Raw genomic sequence first — 18,479 nt, 5'->3', positions numbered from 1 at the left:
AGGAATTTCTCCGTTTGTAACAAAATGTCTTGCAAGTTGCAAACGTTTTCCTTGGCATTGTTTCCTGCTCTTCGCGCAGTAACTCGAAGTGGTTGGAGTGATGATGCTTTTTTATCATTTCTCCATCGACATGGAATTACTTGTCCATTGTTCTCCGTATCGAGACTACCTCCGGGAGTGTAAAGTGCACGTGAACTTTGTTTTTTTCTCAAAAAGTTATGTAAGTACAAAGTAGCCATAACAATCTTTTTGGCTTTTTCCGGTTCTAATAATATTGGTTTTCTTAAAACTCTAAAAACAGAACTTAGAATACCAAAAGCATTTTCGACCACTCTACGTTCTCTTGATAGTCTATAATGAAACACTCTTTCAATAGAACCTCTGTCAGGGTTTCCTTCAAATGGTTTCAGAGTATATTCATTTAATGCGAATGCTGTATCACCCAAGATATAGTAGGGAAGTTCAACTGCATATGGTACTTGAAGTATTGTTGGTGGCGGAATTTTCAATGCTTTTTCTTCTAGTTTTTTAAATAATTGAGTTTTTTTGAAGACACCGCCGTCAGATATTCTGCCTTGACAGCCTACATCAACATAGAGAAAATTGTAGTCTGCATCAACGAGAGCAAATAAGACTGCTGAAAAAATGTTTGTAGTTATAATATTCTGTGCCAGAGTTCATAGGTGCTTGCAACATAACGTGTTTTCCGTCCATAGCACCTATAGCATGTGGGAAGTCCCACTTTTTCTCAAATTCTTGTGCAATAGCTAGCCATTCTTCTTCTGAACTTGGAACCTGTAAAAAAATATATATATTTTAGATCTGGGATTCTTTTCAGGAGCCTGGAACATCACATTGCGCCGAAACCTCGGGGTTCGAATATCAAAATGAAGAGCTTGCTGTTGAAGGAATAACATCTTCTAGAACACCAGAAGCACCTCGACGTAAAAGGACCCGCACAGATCCTAAGTCTGCCAGCGCCGAAGCTAAAGAAAATCAAACAATGCTACTGGAAGCGTTTGATATCCTCAAGTCCAGTGTAACCACACCGACAGACCCTTATTTTACATATGGCCAATATATCGCTAACGAGCTAAGAAAATATGACCCAAGCACCTTATCACAAGTGAAGCGTGCTATTAATAATGTTATTTTCGAAGCTGATATTGGGAATTACACCCAAAATTACAGTCAGTCTGGAAGATCAGAGAGTGTAATAAGGACTCCAACTGCAACTTCATCTCCAGCTTCTGTACAAACAACGTCATTAGCTACTACCTATCTAACCGAAGAAGAAAATCAGGCAAACGAAGCTGTTGGAACCACAAATCTTGAGGAAGTGATTGGATATTTTTCTTCAAACATTGAATAAAAGCATTCTGTTAAATGCCACTAATTGAGTGAGTGATTAATTCTTGCCAATACATTGAAAAATAAATACACACTAATCTGAAAATCTGATGTTTTATTTTGACATTCTTATTTTAACATTCTTTCAGGGCGTCGATGATAGCATCGCAAACTTCGGGCACTATTCTTGATATACTTTGTTTGGACACTCGGAAAAGGTATTGCAAGCTTGTATAGGAGTCTCCTGTGGCTAAGAATCTCAAAGTAATAACCAACCTCTCCCTCGCAGTAATCGCTTCTCGAAATTGGGTGTCCATTTTTTTCACTCTTGGCTCGATCAATGAGGTTATGTGTTCGAAATTCGATAATGACATTTGAGTGAAATTTTTAATTGTATCCTCCACTAATTCAACTGTCATATCTCGCATAAGTCTATTTCCATATTGCATTCGCTGACGATACAATTTCTTAATCCACCAACTCACTTTTCGTTTCGGTTTCTTATTTTTTTCCATAATGTTGAACATCAACATAAAGGCAGCCGCTGCACGTGCTGTATTCATGGTGATCTTGCGAGAACCGACGAACAGTGTCGATCACAGCCGAACACGGCTGCCGCGCTCGATGCTGGTAACCACGAGCACAATGAGCGGACAAACGAGTTTGCCGCGCACAAACAGGTGCGCGAGGCAGCCGCGCGCAGTCGATACAAGGCTTTATAAACTAGGGAGGTCAGCGTGTCAGAATACTGCTACCTACACAGGACATAACATCACAGAGAATCTGAACTCACGTCTGTGAATTGAATAACCTTAGAGCCGATTACAAATGTGCTCAAGTGGTCAAGATCTGAGCCTTTGTGTAGGGCTACGTAGTGCAGTAATTAATGTTCATGTGGTAATGAAACAAATCTGAGCAAACTAAGTAGAAGAGCCTCATCAGATATAAATTCTTGTGAAGTATGCCATTTATTATATACAGTCGTGTCTCTTAGTGCATGGCCAACAAATCCTGGCCTGACTAACAGTGCTGCTATCTGTGTCTGATTATGTTATCTTGGGTGGGGGGCAGCGATGAAAAGGAACAACGTTGTCTCGTGAACATTCTGATGTATGAAAATGTCGCATGTTGAAATGTGTTTACAAGTACAATGTTGAACTTACCGACGTTATAAGTTACTGTTATTGATGAGGCTAAATAATGGAAATACTGGACATATTTCATGCCTCTCCGTTTCATCAGAGTATAAAGATATTATTATCATGACTGTATTAGGTAGACAGGCAACCAACATATCTATCACCTAAACTTCCCATTTGTAATGTTGGTGAACAGAATTGAGCGAGATGTAGTTATACTTGCGACAGGATGATAATATGTCTCTGTGGAACTCCAGCCACTTACAGGGCTGTTTTTCACCCCCCAGATTCCACACGAGTAATTATGCAGCAGTGGTAGATTGATAATGACAGTGAAAAATAAAGTTCCACTTTGTTTATTGCAAATTCCACGTTGGCTAACCTGGCAAAGAAGCGCGGGGATCCCGGTTAAGAAGCCAGTGACAAACCGCCTTATTACTGGCACCATAGCCTATTTAATACAGCACAATCAGCTGACACAGTAAACGGCATATTCTAAAACTTGATGCTCAGTAGTTAAGAAGTTACATTATTTTCAGATTGATCTTCAGATGAGCAAGGGCATGGCGTCAGAAGCCACAAATGTCCTGGCCGTGACCAACTCCATGTCAGGACTTACGAGGTGCGATCGGAAAGTTTCAAGACTGCGCCTATAAAAACCCGTACACTTATCTCAGGTATTATATTCATCCATCACCCTCGAAGTAGTTCCCTTGGGAGTGAACACAAAGATCCCAGCACCGCTGCCAAGCCTGGAAGCATCCCTGGAAATCTTTTTTTGTCAGTCTGTCAAGCACCATCTGCGATTCTGCCTGAATCTCTTCTATCGTCATTGTATTGTCATTGAACAGCTAGCTAGCTGGTAAGAGATGAGGGGAAGCTAAATGTAACCCACATCAGGTGGATATGACTTGACAACAGTGGTCAATGCAGCATGTCTGGGGAAGATGACCCAAACAAACATTCTGTAATCTCAAAAGCAGAGAGGTGGCAGCCCCACCACTGATTTATGTATGTGTGGTGTTCATAACACAGCCAGAGTGAACTCTTTGCTACTGATAAGCTTCAAAACTCACATTCTATTACAAGCATTATAACTACTGCCCATCTGGCAGATGACACACGAGAACAAGAGATGGAAGGAGACGTAACAAATTATAGGCCAGAACTGGCGATTCTCCTAGTCAATGAAAGTATGATGATGAAGATCACTACTAGGTCTACTTAATTTTAACTTCTGAGAATGTGACTATGATCTTGAGTAAGGCCCTGCTTTGTCCCTTCAGTGCACAGGACTGGTGCAAGGGTATTTTATAACCTAGATGAACCTTTAGCCTTATAGCTCCTTCCCCCATTTAAATGTCTTCAGTCTGTCTTTAAATCGCCAAAATGGTCACACTGTCATCTTCACTGCACACATGTCAGTTCCTTGTGTACAGTACCGAGTATTGTTTGTGGTATACTACAAGACTGGGAACATGAACACACATTTCTTCTTTCCTTCAATTTTTATCTTTCTGGTTTTAGACTCTTGTTATATTCTCATCCCAAACCTATCTTTATTTTATATTCACTTTTTTACCACCAGAATTTCATTGCCTCAGACAGGAGCTTTGTTTGCCTAGTGATTAGCCTGGCATCCATCCTAATATAAAGAAATGAACTATTGGATATATATTTGTTCCAAATAATCCATCCCAGTACAAGGCCCTGTGTAATATTTTAGAAGACCACCCCTTCTCGACTGTCCGCTACTGCTTATTCGATATATTCGCAGCTACCTGGAGGTCGTCTTCTCCATTCAAAACCTCAGGACGTGCCACGCCGTGATGACATGGACTTACAATACATGCAAATTGCAGTGGTTACATTATCAGAGCCAAATAAATGGAGATAATGTGAACAAAGTATGGCAAGAAACTAGCAGACATTTCAGGAACAAAAAGATGGAATAACTGAAAGACAAAATTAATGAGTTTATATCTTAACATGACGCAATTAAGATATAAATTGAATAACAGTCAAATAAATTGCGTATATCAATTTTTAAATTTGAAACGAAAGCGTACTAAAGTGCAACGCAAATATTAGATTTAACAAAATATGTTTAAAGGCAAAAATAACACCAAACTATGCAAAAATAAAAATACAAGGAAATAATCCAAATATACCGATAATACAACAAAAAGCAGGAACATTATATATAAAATCAGAAATTAAACAATTATATAAAAATAAAAATCAATTAAACATATTAACTTATAAAAAACATTTAGAAGCCGCAAATATATGGAAGGATGTATGGATAGTCATAGAAAATGAAATAACACAAAAATTAAAAACTGAATTGACAAAATTATATCAAAAACAAAATAATAAAATAAAAATATTACGAGACAAAATAAGAAACAAATATAATAACAAATTTCAACAAAACGAACCACCACACCCTTTCGCATATTGCATAAAAAATTTAACTAATATCCAATTCACACAAAACGAATATAATTTACTAAATAAAGGTTTAAAATATAACCTACATTACAAACAAAAAACATGGATCATAAATTTAGCACTAGAAGCAGAAACTTGCTATAAATTTAATTCCTATACAAAAACAAGACCATATACGACATAGTAGCTAATAAAATTGAACACCTACTTAAACAAAACAAAAAAGGAACGATCAATATAATGAAACACATATCAATGAATGGAAAAGAATAAAAAGTATTAAACAAAAATTACAACATAATAAATTAACAATTACACAGGCAGATAAAGGTAAAACCATTATAATACTATCTATAGAACAATACCAAAAATACATTACTCAATTTATAAATAAAAATTCATTCACACAATTAACACAAAACCCAACATTAAAATACCAAAAGGAAATACAAAAAATAACCCAAAAATGTAATAACATTTTTAACCCCCCTAAAACGCAATACTCTAACCATAGTGCTACTGCACCAATTATCACAGGACAAATTAAACTACACAAGAATCCATATTCTATTAGACCACTAATAAATTGGACATCCGTCCCAGCATACAAAATATCAATAAAAATAGCAAACATTTTAAAAGAATATTGTAATCTACCAAATACGTTTAATATAATAAATTCCATTAAATTAATAAACGAAATCCAAAAATTAAATTTTAATAATAATAAAAATATACAAATTTGCTCATTTGATATAAATAATATGTATACAAACATTCCCACAACTATGCTACAGGATATTGTAAGAGATATTCTAGTTAGACAAAATATAAATATGGATCTAATAAACGAAATTACGAATATAACTAATATTATCATTAACCAAAACTATTTCCAATTCAACAATGAATATTGGAAACAAGAAACCGGATTACCAATGGGGGCACCTACATCAAGCATACTATCTGAAATATTCTTACAATACCTTGAACATAATTATATTATAAATATACTAAACAAAAACCAAATAAAATATTACAGCAGATATGTAGATGATATACTTATGATTTTTGACACAAAAAATACAAAAATAAAAAATGTTTTAAATGAATTTAACAATATAAACCAAAATATACAATTCACATTAGAAACAGAACAAAATAACAAATTAAACTATTTAGATTTTAACTATAATGCGTAACACAAATAATTTCGAATTCAAAATATACAGGAAACCCACAAATACAAGCACCATAATTAACGCCTCTTCATGCCATCCAAATGAACATAAACAAATGGCTATCAATTACTTAATAAACAGAAAAAATACATATCCCATAACTACAATAAACAAATAAATTGAATGTAATATAATAAAACAAATTCTAATAGAAAACGGATATAATAATTATGAATTAAAACCCAAAAAAAAAAAAAAAAATAAAAACATTGAAACCTTGTAGTCTGTTTATATACACGCGAAGTGAAGGCGGTATGTGCATTTCGTCTTGTCCTAAGCCATTTGTTTTCTTCACTATAACAGCAATAAAGAGTGAATACAAAGACTTTATTATATCGAGGTGAATAAAAATTCGAGAATATTGAACACAGCAGCAAAGGAGTGAACACGAATAACGGTATTATATCGAGAAAATATAAGCTTTAAGAATGTTCAACACGTTCATTACAAATCCTTTGACCGCCGTCCCATTTGAAATGAAGCTGGAAGAAGTCGCTCTTTTGAGCGTGTAAATGTAATAAGTGAACTTCATAATTCCGAGACCAAATAGTCCGAATAGCTTCATGTGTGCGTTTGAATTATTTTCTATAGAGTAAAGAAACCAACAACTATTAACACTATTTTATTATTATTTAGTGTTCTGTCTGACGACAGGCCCATATGAACAGGATCCTTCCATCCTTTTCTCGGACTGGGACCTGTTCATATACGTTCTGGGCAGATGATCCAGAAGTGGTTTGCCATTGCCTTCTTCTGTGTGTGAATGGAGTAATTGTTGGGATGCCACGGAGGAAAACACCGTGTTGCCTAGACCACTGCACTATTGACATACGCGTTTCGACCTCAAGAGGTCATCGTCAGGGAAATTAATGCATTTAGTCAAATGGTTCAAACTAGATTCAGAATTAAAAATTATATTATTATTCAATTTTTTCATCAAGTTGAATGTAAACATTACAGCATTCTGTTCCTGACTTTGCGTGAAACGTTTTCCTGTATTAGTGGAGTGCACTATGTAGATGTCTCGTAGTTACACGTGGAAAGCTGACTTCACCTCGGTGAAAAAAATGTAGACAGCAATTTTTGTTTCCCCTCGGATAATACAGTGATTCATTTCATGAACCGTTGAAGAAATGTTGTTTCTAGAGTAACAGCAGCCACAGCGATTAGTTAATGCCAGTTTGATTACGCCTGAATTATTTCTGTCAAATTACAGGCCTTCGTTTATCGTCATGGTTCTTATGCTAATTTCAGAATTTTGGTGAGACGAAAATAAAATTTCATTCTTAGCGGCCATTTCTTCGGGAAAAAAAGTGTAATTGTCGACAATGAATACAATTTGAGGTTTTCACAGCGATGAGTATGAAGATTTCTGTCTTCTGGGTTGTTGCGCTGTGTAGTCTGGTCGACGTTTACCAACGTTTCAGAGGTCATACTGCCTCCATCATCAGGGCAACAACGCAGACGACAGAAATCTTCAATACAATTTACACGCTTAAGAGCGGATCAGGCATTCGACCAGGAACACGACAAAGCTCGCGGCATTTCCGATCACTAGCATATAGAAGACCAGCTGCAAGTGTGACAGCGACAGGATGAAGTACGTTTCTTCCTCAGATGCTTCTCGCAGCCCGATCTTGCGTACTGACTCCTTCACGTCCAGCCAAAGCCTCTGCATCACGCCAGCCTCCAGCATGTGACTGATAACCATGTTGAACTTGTCCAACAGAGAACTGCCCTTTGTCACATACATCGTGTACCTCAACTGGAAGATATCCTCGTCCAGGGAACATATCTTGCTTCTTGTCCCCAGTTCCGCCAGAGCAAAGTATTCAGTGAGGTAAGAGAAGGTGACTGTAGCCATGTCGTCCCCCAGTAACACGCGTCTGATGCATTCGGTGTGGTTAAGAGTCTTGTCTTTCTGAAGCTTTATGTCCTCGAGGTACAGACCCGACGCCTTGATAAGGAGCTCTATGTCCGGATGGGTGCAGTACTTCAGTCCGGAATGCTGGAGTTCTTCGTACGTCGAGATCTGCTTGTTCAGGCCAGGATCGACCAACACGCTGGTGAACAGAGTCTGGAAAACGGTGCTGATAGCGAGAAAATACCAGACGAGGAAAGCGAACAGCGCACGGAGGCGAGAGTCACGTGGTAACTGAGGAACGGACACGCCGAGCGCCAGGGCCCATACGTCATGAAGCACGCTCCAGAGGCTCGGAGGATGCCGGACGCGTCTCCCCAGCAACCAGGTGCACAAAGTCGCCAGTAACATTACTCCGCCCAAGGCAGTCCAGACGGACGTCGAGAAGAGTCGTAAGACGCTTTGCGTGCGAGACGCCGGCCTGGCGCAAGGCACAAACCACTTGAGATTGCTGTCCAGGTATGGGATCGTGGGGTCGGCATATTGCGCTATGAACTGATGCAAGGGGAAGTCCCCCAGTATCACGTCAACCAGACCCACGTGCAGATCAGTCACCAGTTTGATGTGCCTGTCATGGCTGCTTCCTGGAGCCGGCGTTTTGTACGTCACTGTAAAGTTGAGGGCTCGCTGCAGTAGACGTAGGTACTCGATCTCTAGACCCCAGAATGAATTATTGCCACTCTCCATGACGTGGGCCTTCACCGGTGTGGTGCCTACAGTCAGCTCGCAGCCGTGTCGGCTGGACAGCGTCTTGTCTGGGAACAACGTCGAATGTTCATCCAACCGGACGATTTCCTTCGATGTTGAACTTTGCTGGTACGGAAACCAGGTGTACAGCTGATTCTGCACCAGCACGACAACCTGCAATACCCTGGCGCTGTTCCACATCTCCTGCACGATGTTCAGTGCCAACATCGCAGGGTCGTCCACTCTTCCTGTCACCACTACCAGAAATCTCGCCTGGTTTCTCCACGCCATCCTGTCCGCCAGTTCTTGTCTCTGTTCCTCCAAGGCCTCTAGATCTCGCGCAAGAATGACGTAACTGCCGATCGTGTTTTGATCCTCGTGATTTGTCTCCTCCGGCGCGATGTCCGGGCGCACAACGCGGACGGTCCACTTTGACATTGCGCCGATGCAGCCCAGGAGGAGATCCACGTGGTCTTCTCCTGTGCTGGAGATCAGCAGCGTCTGTTCGGGGTTGAAGTTCCGCTGGGCGATGCCAGCGACACTCGACACCAGTTGATTCTGCTCACACTCGTTCGTCGCACACTGCAAGAGCGCTAGCATCGCTGGAACCAACATGACGGCCGGTTCGTCTCTGGTAGATAAAATACATTTTTTTATATTTCTCACTCCCAAAAGTTGTTGCAGCTTTGCAAATCGTATTGCGATGTTTGTAGTATTACATTTTGTTACGTTGTAACTTATTATACTTCTCTACACTTACTGGTTCTAAGTACTGAGCAAGCAGCTATTAATTCTGTTTAATATTTGTGAAGGAATTACAAGTTCATCAGTCCATTTAGGACAAAACCAAATTTTAGAATTTTTTTGTAAGTGTAAATGTACCAATCATGGACATATTTATTTTAAATACTGTTATATATACATATATATACAGCTTTGGGTTAAATTATGTTACAATAATGTTAAAGTTTACTAGTAGAATAGAAGTGAAGAAATTGTCTTTTTGTTCTTAACAACATTTTGGAATTACGCAACATTAGTATATCAGAAGATAAATTAAATATCATGGAAGTGTGAGTGTAGTATATGATAAGATAAAAATTATAGTAGATTTAAATAATTCTGTAACAGGTCAAAGACTGTCGATGCTCGGGAAAACGGGATTTTGGAGACCAAAAATGTGACGTATTGAACGGATTTTATAACCTCAAAACAAGTCTAATGAGCCTAAACTTGTAAAAAAGAGGACGTAATGGAAAATGCTCGTTTAAATCCTACGCGGAGTTAGTTCTTTCTTGTCTTTACGCCTAACTCTCTTTCTCCTTTTCCGTTATGCAATTGCCTTTCATCTTTAGGTGGGACTTTTAAAAGCCACCCAATGGAAGCACGAATTATAAAATAGATCTTTCTGCCATCTAGCGTCATTAACTTACGAGAACTTAGCCAGTTACGAGTATCAAAGACGTTGATAAACATCATACTTTTATGTATATGTATTATATTATTACATTATATCGTAACATATATATTTTTACACACCTAATACTTGATAATATTGAGCAGAGCAGATTGAAGAAGCAATTCCGTGATCTTTTCGTTTCACTGTCCCGCCTGCTACTTTGAGCCTCCAGACATGTATTCTTCTGCGTCTTCAACGCGTGTTCTTGATTCTGCAGTGCGAATGAACTGTATTTGTCGTAACGTTTTCCTTCTATCCGCTTTATGACTTTCAAATACGAAGTTGCTAGCGTATGAACGGCAGATCTTTTGAAGTTCAAGTGAGACCTGCTTCTAGTGCGCCACCGCGCAGTACCTGCATCCAGGGAACATTAAAACCATTACCTGGCTTTTAGAAGGGCTATCAGCGTATCGGAATAAAAGAAAAACATAACCTTTCAGCGCACTGGTGATCACATGTAGACACGTAATTGTGTATTGATTCAAGTTCTGTCTTTGTCTGCAGTTTTACGGTTTACTGTTAAGTTTATGTACGAAGGAGGTTTGAAAAGTGAAGGAAATATTGTAATACTTTTCTTGTAAGATTGGCAAAACTGCTGAGGCTTTGTCATGCTGTTGCTGAAGGCCAGACTGCGACATGTTGCGAGTGTGGTTATGACTGTTCCGCTGGAGGTTTGCACCAAGGACAAGCGAACTGCCTCGGTTTCCGTGGGAATCTTCTCTCTCTCTCTCTCTCTCTGCATAAAAATTTGCAACGACAGCTTTTTCTCATGTCCGCATCAGCTGATGACTTGGTGTCAAAATTTACTTCTTGTCTTGACACTACACGATTTTGACAGAGCATTGATACACTAACAAATAAAACAAAATGATAATATCTAAAAACAGCATTAGTTTCCATTAGACTCGGACTGCATATACGAGGTGCGATCGGAAGGTTTCCAGACTGCGCGTATAAAAACCCGTACACTTATCTCAGGTATTAAATTCATCCATCACCCTCGAAGTAGTTCCCCTGGGAGTGAACACAACGATCCCAGTGCCGCTGCCAAGCCTGGAAGCATCCCTGGAAATCTTTCTTTGTCAGCCTGTCAAGCACCATCTGCGATTCTGCCTGAATCTCTTCTATCGTCTCAAATCTCCTTCCCTTTAGCTGAATTTTCATCTTTGGGAAGAGGAAGAAGTCACACGGCGAATAAGGAGGGTGCGGGATGACGGCCATGGTGTTTGAGGCCAAAAACTGCCGAACTTTGAGGGCGGTGTGCGCTGGCGCGTTGTCATGATGCGTCGCATGTGGAGTTCTTCCTTTAGAATCAGCTGACAGGTCCCGTAGCCTATCCCAACAATGTCGCGCAAGTCGTTGATGGTACGACGTCGATCTTCGTGAATGGCCTGCCGAATCTTCGTAACATTTTCGGGCGTTGTGCTCGAAGATGGTCGTCCAGAACGCTCGTCATCATCGACAGAGGTTCGGCCATTTTTAAAACGTGAATGCCACACAAAAGTTTGTGCACGACCCATTGCGGACTCCCCAAATGCTTGCTTTAGCATTTCATAGGTTTCCGTAGCCGTTTTGGCGAGTCTTTGGCAAGAGATTCAGGCAGAATCGCAGATGGTGCTTGACAGGCTGACAAAGAAAGATTTCCAGGGATGCTTCCAGGCTTGGCAGCGGCGCTGGGATCGTTGTGTTCACTCCCAGGGGAACTACTTCGAGGGTGATGGATGAATTTAATACCTGAGGTAAGTGTACGAGTTTTTATACGCGCAGTCTGGAAACCTTCCGATCGCACCTCGTATTGATATTCCGTAATGTATCAAGTCCAAAACGCTGGACTCCATTACAAAAATGGAACTCTTATTGTCGTCCGCCACTTTGTCAGGGGATTTAGGAAGATGAGATCTAATCTCTTGATCAATTGATAAAACTATTTACAGTACACGATACACTTAGGCAGTTTTAGTTCCTGCTCGACACAGAAAGTAGAAATATAATTGGTCGATCACGGTGTTCTTCGTTGAGACTCCACGTGACCTTGTACGAAGGAACGTATAACCGCCATCTTCAGGATTGAGACTATAATCGACATTTTCATTCAAGTGAGGTGTAGAAAGGATCTGTTTCAATAGAATTTTTAATTGTTTTTGTGACTAGAAAATGTCCTAAGTGGTACTGTGTACGAAAAAAGTCCTGTATAACATTGAATTATACGATGATCAGAGAAAAATGAATTAGAAATATGTGGAAGGTAGCAGTTATTGCCAAATTCCAGGCATTATCTCAACCCGGAGGCCCTGAGGAAAACCACAACTTACCCATTGCTCGTTTCAAGACCTTCTAATATAAAGCAGAAGTATTTGGGTGGGCGTTATCAAATTCCGTACCCCAGAAGGAGTTTATCTCTCCTACTCAGTAGCCCTGAGTCACGATTACAGCATTACTAGTTTTGCTACGCTGCAAGTTACGAACTGTCTTCACTTCCGTGGGCTCTATTTCTTATGTCGCGGTGTTGTAACATTTTGATGTGACCTTGAAGTGCGCAATTTTTTATGGCTACTGTAATGACTCAATTAAATATGATGTTTTGTAATTATATTTGGTAACAAGCCGTCTAATAATAATAAAAATACTTGCGTGGAATAATACCTTTTATTTACAGTTGATTTTTATAAAATATACGATACAAGTAAAAACTATTAAAATATATTCACTGAAAATGTCACTGTGGAGATGTAATATACAAATATATATACATAAATTACTGATCGAAATAATACGTACATAATTTGATCACTTCATGTAAACCCTGTTGTTGTACTATCGCAAAGAAAGGGCACGACCGAAATTGAAGTCCATTGTTTAGCAGCAAGTGACAGGGCCAAATGCCATTGCAGATTTTGTTTTCATAAGCAGGATGATAGGTGGCGCCAATGAATATTTCTGGTAACAGTGATAAAAACTAACATGAAAACAAAATTTGAGCAAAACTCACAAGTTGTGTAAATATAATTAAGTTTGCATGTAAAAAGTTTTCGTTATTTTTGAATTTCATTCAAACCTGTTTAGCTCCTCATTTTTACTATTGTTTTAATAAAACAATTCTAAGAGTTTCCCAATATAATTTAAACTGTCGTGATTAGTAAATCATACGATTAAAACTTATTCATTTACAAAATGATTACACTCTGATCTGTTTTTAAACACCGTATTAACATTTGCTAATTAAAGATTTGAGGTTTTCAGAGCGGTGAGTATGAAGATCGCGATCGCCCTGATGATGGAGGTAGTATGACCTCTGAAACGTTGGTTAACATCGACCAGACTACACAGCGCAACAACCCAGAAGACAGAAATCTTCATACTCATCGCTCTCATGACAGAGGCAGTCTGACCTCCGAAACGTTGGTAAACATCGACCAGACTACACAGCGCAACAACCCAGAAGATAGAAATCTTCATACTAAGAATCGCCCTGATGACGGAGGCAGTATGACCTCTGAAACGTTGGTAAACAACGACCAGACTACACAGCGCAAGAACCCAGAAGACAGAAATCGTCATACTCATCGCCCTGATGACGGAGGCAGTATGACCTCTGAAACGTTGGTAAACATCGATCAGACTAAACAGCGCAACAACCCAGAAGACAGAAATCTACATACTCATCGCCCTGATGATGGAGGCAGTATGACCTCTGAAACGTTGGTTAACATCGACCAGGCTAAACAGCGCAACAACCCAGAAGACAGAAATCTTCATACTCATCGCCCTGATGACGGAGGCAGTATGACCTCCGAAACGTTGGTAAACATCGACCAGACTACACAGCGCAACAACCCAGAAGACAGAAATCTTCATACTCATCGCCCTGATGACGGAGGCAGTATGACCTCTGAAACATTGGTTAACATCGACCAGACTACACAGCGCAAGAACCCAGAAGACAGAAATCTTCATACTCATCGCCCTGATGACGGAGGCAGTATGACATCCGAAACGTTGGTAATAATCGACCAGACTACACAGCGCAACAACCCAGAAGACAGAAATATTCATACTCATCGCCCTGATGACGGAGGCAGTATGACCTCTGAAACATTGGTAAACATCGACCAGACTACACAGCGCAACAACCCAGAAGACAGAAATCTTCATACTCTGATGACGGAGGCGGTATGACCTCCGAAACGTTGGTAAACATCGACCAGACTACACAGCGCAACAACCCAGAAGACAGAAATCTTCATACTCATCGCCCTGATGACGGAGGCAGTATGAGTTCTGAATCGTTGGTAAACATCGACCAGACTACACAGCGCAAGAACCCAGAAGACAGAAATCTTCATACTCATCGCCCTGATGACGGAGGCGGTATGACCTCCGAAACGTTGGTAAACATCGACCAGACTACATAGCGCAACAACCCAGAAGACAGAAATCTTCATACTCACCGCCCTGATGACGGAGGCAGTATGAGTTCTGAATCGTTGGTAAACATCGACCAGACTACACAGCGCAAGAACCCAGAAGACAGAAATCTTCATACTCATCGCCCTGATGACGGAGGCGGTATGAGTTCTGAATCGTTGGTAAACATCGACCAGACTACATAGCGCAACAACCCAGAAGACAGAAATCTTCATACTCATCGCCCTGATGACGGAGGCAGTATGAGTTCTGAATCGTTGGTAAACATCGACCAGACTACACAGCGCAAGAACCCAGAAGACAGAAATCTTCATACTCATCGCCCTGATGACGGAGGCGGTATGACCTCCGAAACGTTGGTAAACATCGACCAGACTACATAGCGCAACAACCCAGAAGACAGAAATCTTCATACTCATCGCCCTGATGACGGAGGCGGTATGACCTCTGAAACGTTGGTTAACATCAACCAGACTACACAGCGCAACAACCCAGAAGACAGAAATCTTCATACTCATCGCCCTGATGACGGAGGCAGTATGAGTTCTGAATCGTTGGTAAACATCGACCAGACTACACAGCGCAACAACCCAGAAGACAGAAATCTTCATACTCATCGCCCTGATGACGGAGGCGGTATGACCTCCGAAACGTTGGTAAACATCGACCAGACTACACAGCGCAAGAACCCAGAAGACAGAAATCTTCATACTCATCGCCCTGATGACGGAGGCAGTATGAGTTCTGAAACGTTGGTAAACATCGACCAGACTACACAGCGCAAGAACCCAGAAGACAGAAATCTTCATACTCATCGCCCTGATGACGGAGGCGGTATGACCTCCGAAACGTTGGTAAACATCGACCAGACTACACAGCGCAACAACCCAGAAGACAGAAATCTTCATACTCATCGCCCTGATGACGGAGGCAGTATGAGTTCTGAATCGTTGGTAAACATCGACCAGACTACACAGCGCAACAACCCAGAAGACAGAAATATTCATACTCATCGCCCTGATGACGGAGGCGGTATGACCTCCGAAACGTTGGTAAACATCGACCAGACTACACAGCGCAAGAACCCAGAAGACAGAAATCTTCATACTCATCGCCCTGATGACGGAGGCAGTATGAGTTCTGAAACGTTGGTAAACATCGACCAGACTACACAGCGCAAGAACCCAGAAGACAGAAATCTTCATACTCATCGCCCTGATGACGGAGGCAGTATGACCTCCGAAACGTTGGTAATAATCGACCAGACTACACAGCGCAACAACCCAGAAGACAGAAATATTCATACTCATCGCCCTGATGACGGAGGCAGTATGACCTCTGAAACATTGGTAAACATCGACCAGACTACACAGCGCAAGAACCCAGAAGACAGAAATCTTCATACTCATCGCCCTGATGACGGAGGCAGTATGACCTCTGAAACATTGGTTAACATCGACCAGACTACACAGCGCAACAACCCAGAAGACAGAAATCTTCATACTCTGATAACGGAGGCAGTATGACCTCCGAAACGTTGGTAAACATCGACCAGACTACACAGCGCAACAACCCAGAAGACAGAAATCTTCATACTCATCGCCCTGATGACGGAGGCAGTATGACCTCCGAAACGTTGGTAAACATCGTCTTGACTACACAGCGCAACAACCCAGAAGACAGAAATCTTCATACTCATCGCCCTGATGACGGAGGCAGTATGACCTCCGAAACGTTGGTAAACATCGACCAGACTACACAGCGCAACAACCCAGAAGATAGAAATCTTCATACTCATCGCCCTGATGACGGAGGCAGTATGACCTCTGAAACGTTGGTAAACATCGACCAGACTACACAGCGCAACAACCCAGAAGATAGAATTCTTCATACTCATCGCCCTGATGACGGAGGCAGTATGACCTCTGAAACGTTGGTTGACATCGACCAGACTACACAACGCAACAACCCAGAAGACAGAAATCTTCATACTCATCGCCCTGATGACGGAGGCAGTATGACCTCTGAAACGTTGGTTGACATCGACCAGACTACACAGCGCAACAAACCAGAAGACGGAAATATTCATACTCATCGCCCTGATGACGGAGGCAGTATGACCTCCGAAACGTTGGTTGACATCGACCAGACTACACAGCGCAACAACCCAGAAACTGCAGTGAATTTCTACCAGACTACATAACACAATACTCCAGAAGATAGCAAACTTCTTTATTTATCTCCACGAGAACCTGATATCTAATTTCGCTTCTTATGGTTCAAAGTAGGCTATGTAATGCTGTGTTAAACATTGTAGTGTGTGAAGGCTGGAATGTTGAGGTTATACTTTGATAATTAGTGAAAATTTGAAAGAAACATAACTTTGAATTGATATCATGTTATATCTTGAATTAAACAATTCATTCTTGTGACATTTGGAAAATAACATAACGAATATTTTCTTCAATGAAAATAAAGTCCAAACTGGAGTAGGCCACTACATTCTTGTTGACATTCATTTCATGTAGATTACTCACTCTGAGGTGCAGGAAAGTTTTTGAAAAGTTTATTGTATTCTCAGCTTGTCTTCATTGAACACAAAAGTTCATCTCCATCTTCACAAAAGCTCGCCACTAGACTCGATCCTGAGCTAGATGCATTCACTTCGCTCCATCGATTCATATCTCCCAAAGGTCCATCTTAACGTTATCCTCCCACTAATGCCTAGTGTTTTGCCACAGGTTAACCCTCTTGGCTGGACTGATAGGACGGGAGCCACTGGGTGGGGGAGTAGCACTTTTGATCGTTAAAAATCAAACACCACATGCTACCCTACAATATAATTAAACAAATTTTGATACACACTTTCCTATCCCCTTCTCCGAACCATATCCAGTTCCTCCTCGCTTGTCACCATAGAACAAATAACATTTTCTTACTCACCCCAACTGCACATCCTGACGAACAATGGCCCCAAGTGACACAGATTCGGCTTGCAGCTCCTTCACACCTTTTACAAAATTTCTAAGAAAGCGCAAGGTGACCTAGGTCCTGGTAATTGGCGCTTCTCATTGGTCAATGTCATTTGTTCTATATTCCTCATCCAAATGTGGTAGGCACGTGTGCATTTTGTTCCCCTCAATTTAATCACCCTAACAATATTAGGTGACAAGTACATGCCATGAAGCTCATCAATATGCAACGTCCTCCATGATCTATCTTCATCATTTTTAGGTCCGCCTCAAAACATTGTTCTCAAAGACCCTCAATCTATTTTCCTCCCGCTGAGTGAGAGACCAAGTTTTGCATCCATACAGCATAACTGGCAAAATTATTTATTTGTACATTTTAACCTTTAGATTTTTTGAAATGAGATGGGAAGACAAAATATTTTGAACTGAATCATAGCAAGCATTCTCTGATTTTAATCTGCTCTTGATTTTGTCATGAGCCTCCTACTTTTATGTAGGCTATATGCATGAAATTTGAAAGAAAAATAGATGAATATTTTAATACATTTGTGTTTCTCAACCAGTAACATTTAAATAAATTAGAATATCGTGTATGAACTCGGATATGATTTCTCTAAATCATGTTTGGCTCCAGATCAGATTTTTCATTCCCCATACTGGAACACGTATATCAGCGTAACACATGCTGAATGGGGCACAGCCAAGAGAGAAACAACTGTGCTGGGGGAAAGATGTAAGGTGGAAGCCTCTGGTAGAAGAGGGACCCTCATTGTACAGACCCCTGGATTCGCTTCATCTCTTGGGGAATACCTAGGGGTTCTCCAGTTTTTG

The 18,479-nt window shown here is 40.6% G+C and overlaps 2 protein-coding genes across 12 annotated transcripts in view; one reads left to right on the top strand and one right to left on the bottom strand.

Moving 5' to 3' along the window:
* The window catches only part of LOC110840689 (uncharacterized), a 43,582-nt gene that overhangs the window by 21,193 nt on the left and 3,910 nt on the right, over positions 1-18,479 (top strand). For 5 of the 11 annotated variants that reach the window (XM_087350039.1, XM_087350037.1, XM_087350042.1 and 2 more), the window contains one exon: positions 3,029-3,700. Coding sequence is in view for 4 of the 11 variants with exons in the window: in XM_022085904.2 (XP_021941596.1) it covers positions 839-1,372 (534 nt within the window). In the remaining 7 variants the exon portion in view is untranslated. The other 6 variants (XM_022085904.2, XM_022085908.2, XM_022085906.2 and 3 more) reach the window with 3 other exon arrangements.
* On the bottom strand, positions 5,269-10,602 carry LOC147873611 (uncharacterized). The gene is made up of 2 exons (XM_087350036.1): positions 10,332-10,602; positions 5,269-9,423 (listed from the first exon to the last, which is right to left on the bottom strand). The coding sequence occupies exon 2, from the start codon at positions 9,405-9,407 to the stop codon at positions 7,680-7,682; it is 1,728 nt and encodes a 575-aa protein (XP_087206162.1). The 5' UTR covers positions 9,408-9,423; positions 10,332-10,602; the 3' UTR covers positions 5,269-7,679.

This window comes from Zootermopsis nevadensis, unplaced genomic scaffold (genome assembly GCF_977971745.1).
Source record: "Zootermopsis nevadensis isolate Lab colony 2312 unplaced genomic scaffold, Znev_1.0 Znev_ptg000017l, whole genome shotgun sequence".
NCBI lineage: Eukaryota > Metazoa > Arthropoda > Insecta > Blattodea > Termopsidae > Zootermopsis > Zootermopsis nevadensis.
This window is presented reverse-complemented; position numbering and strand designations above follow the sequence as displayed.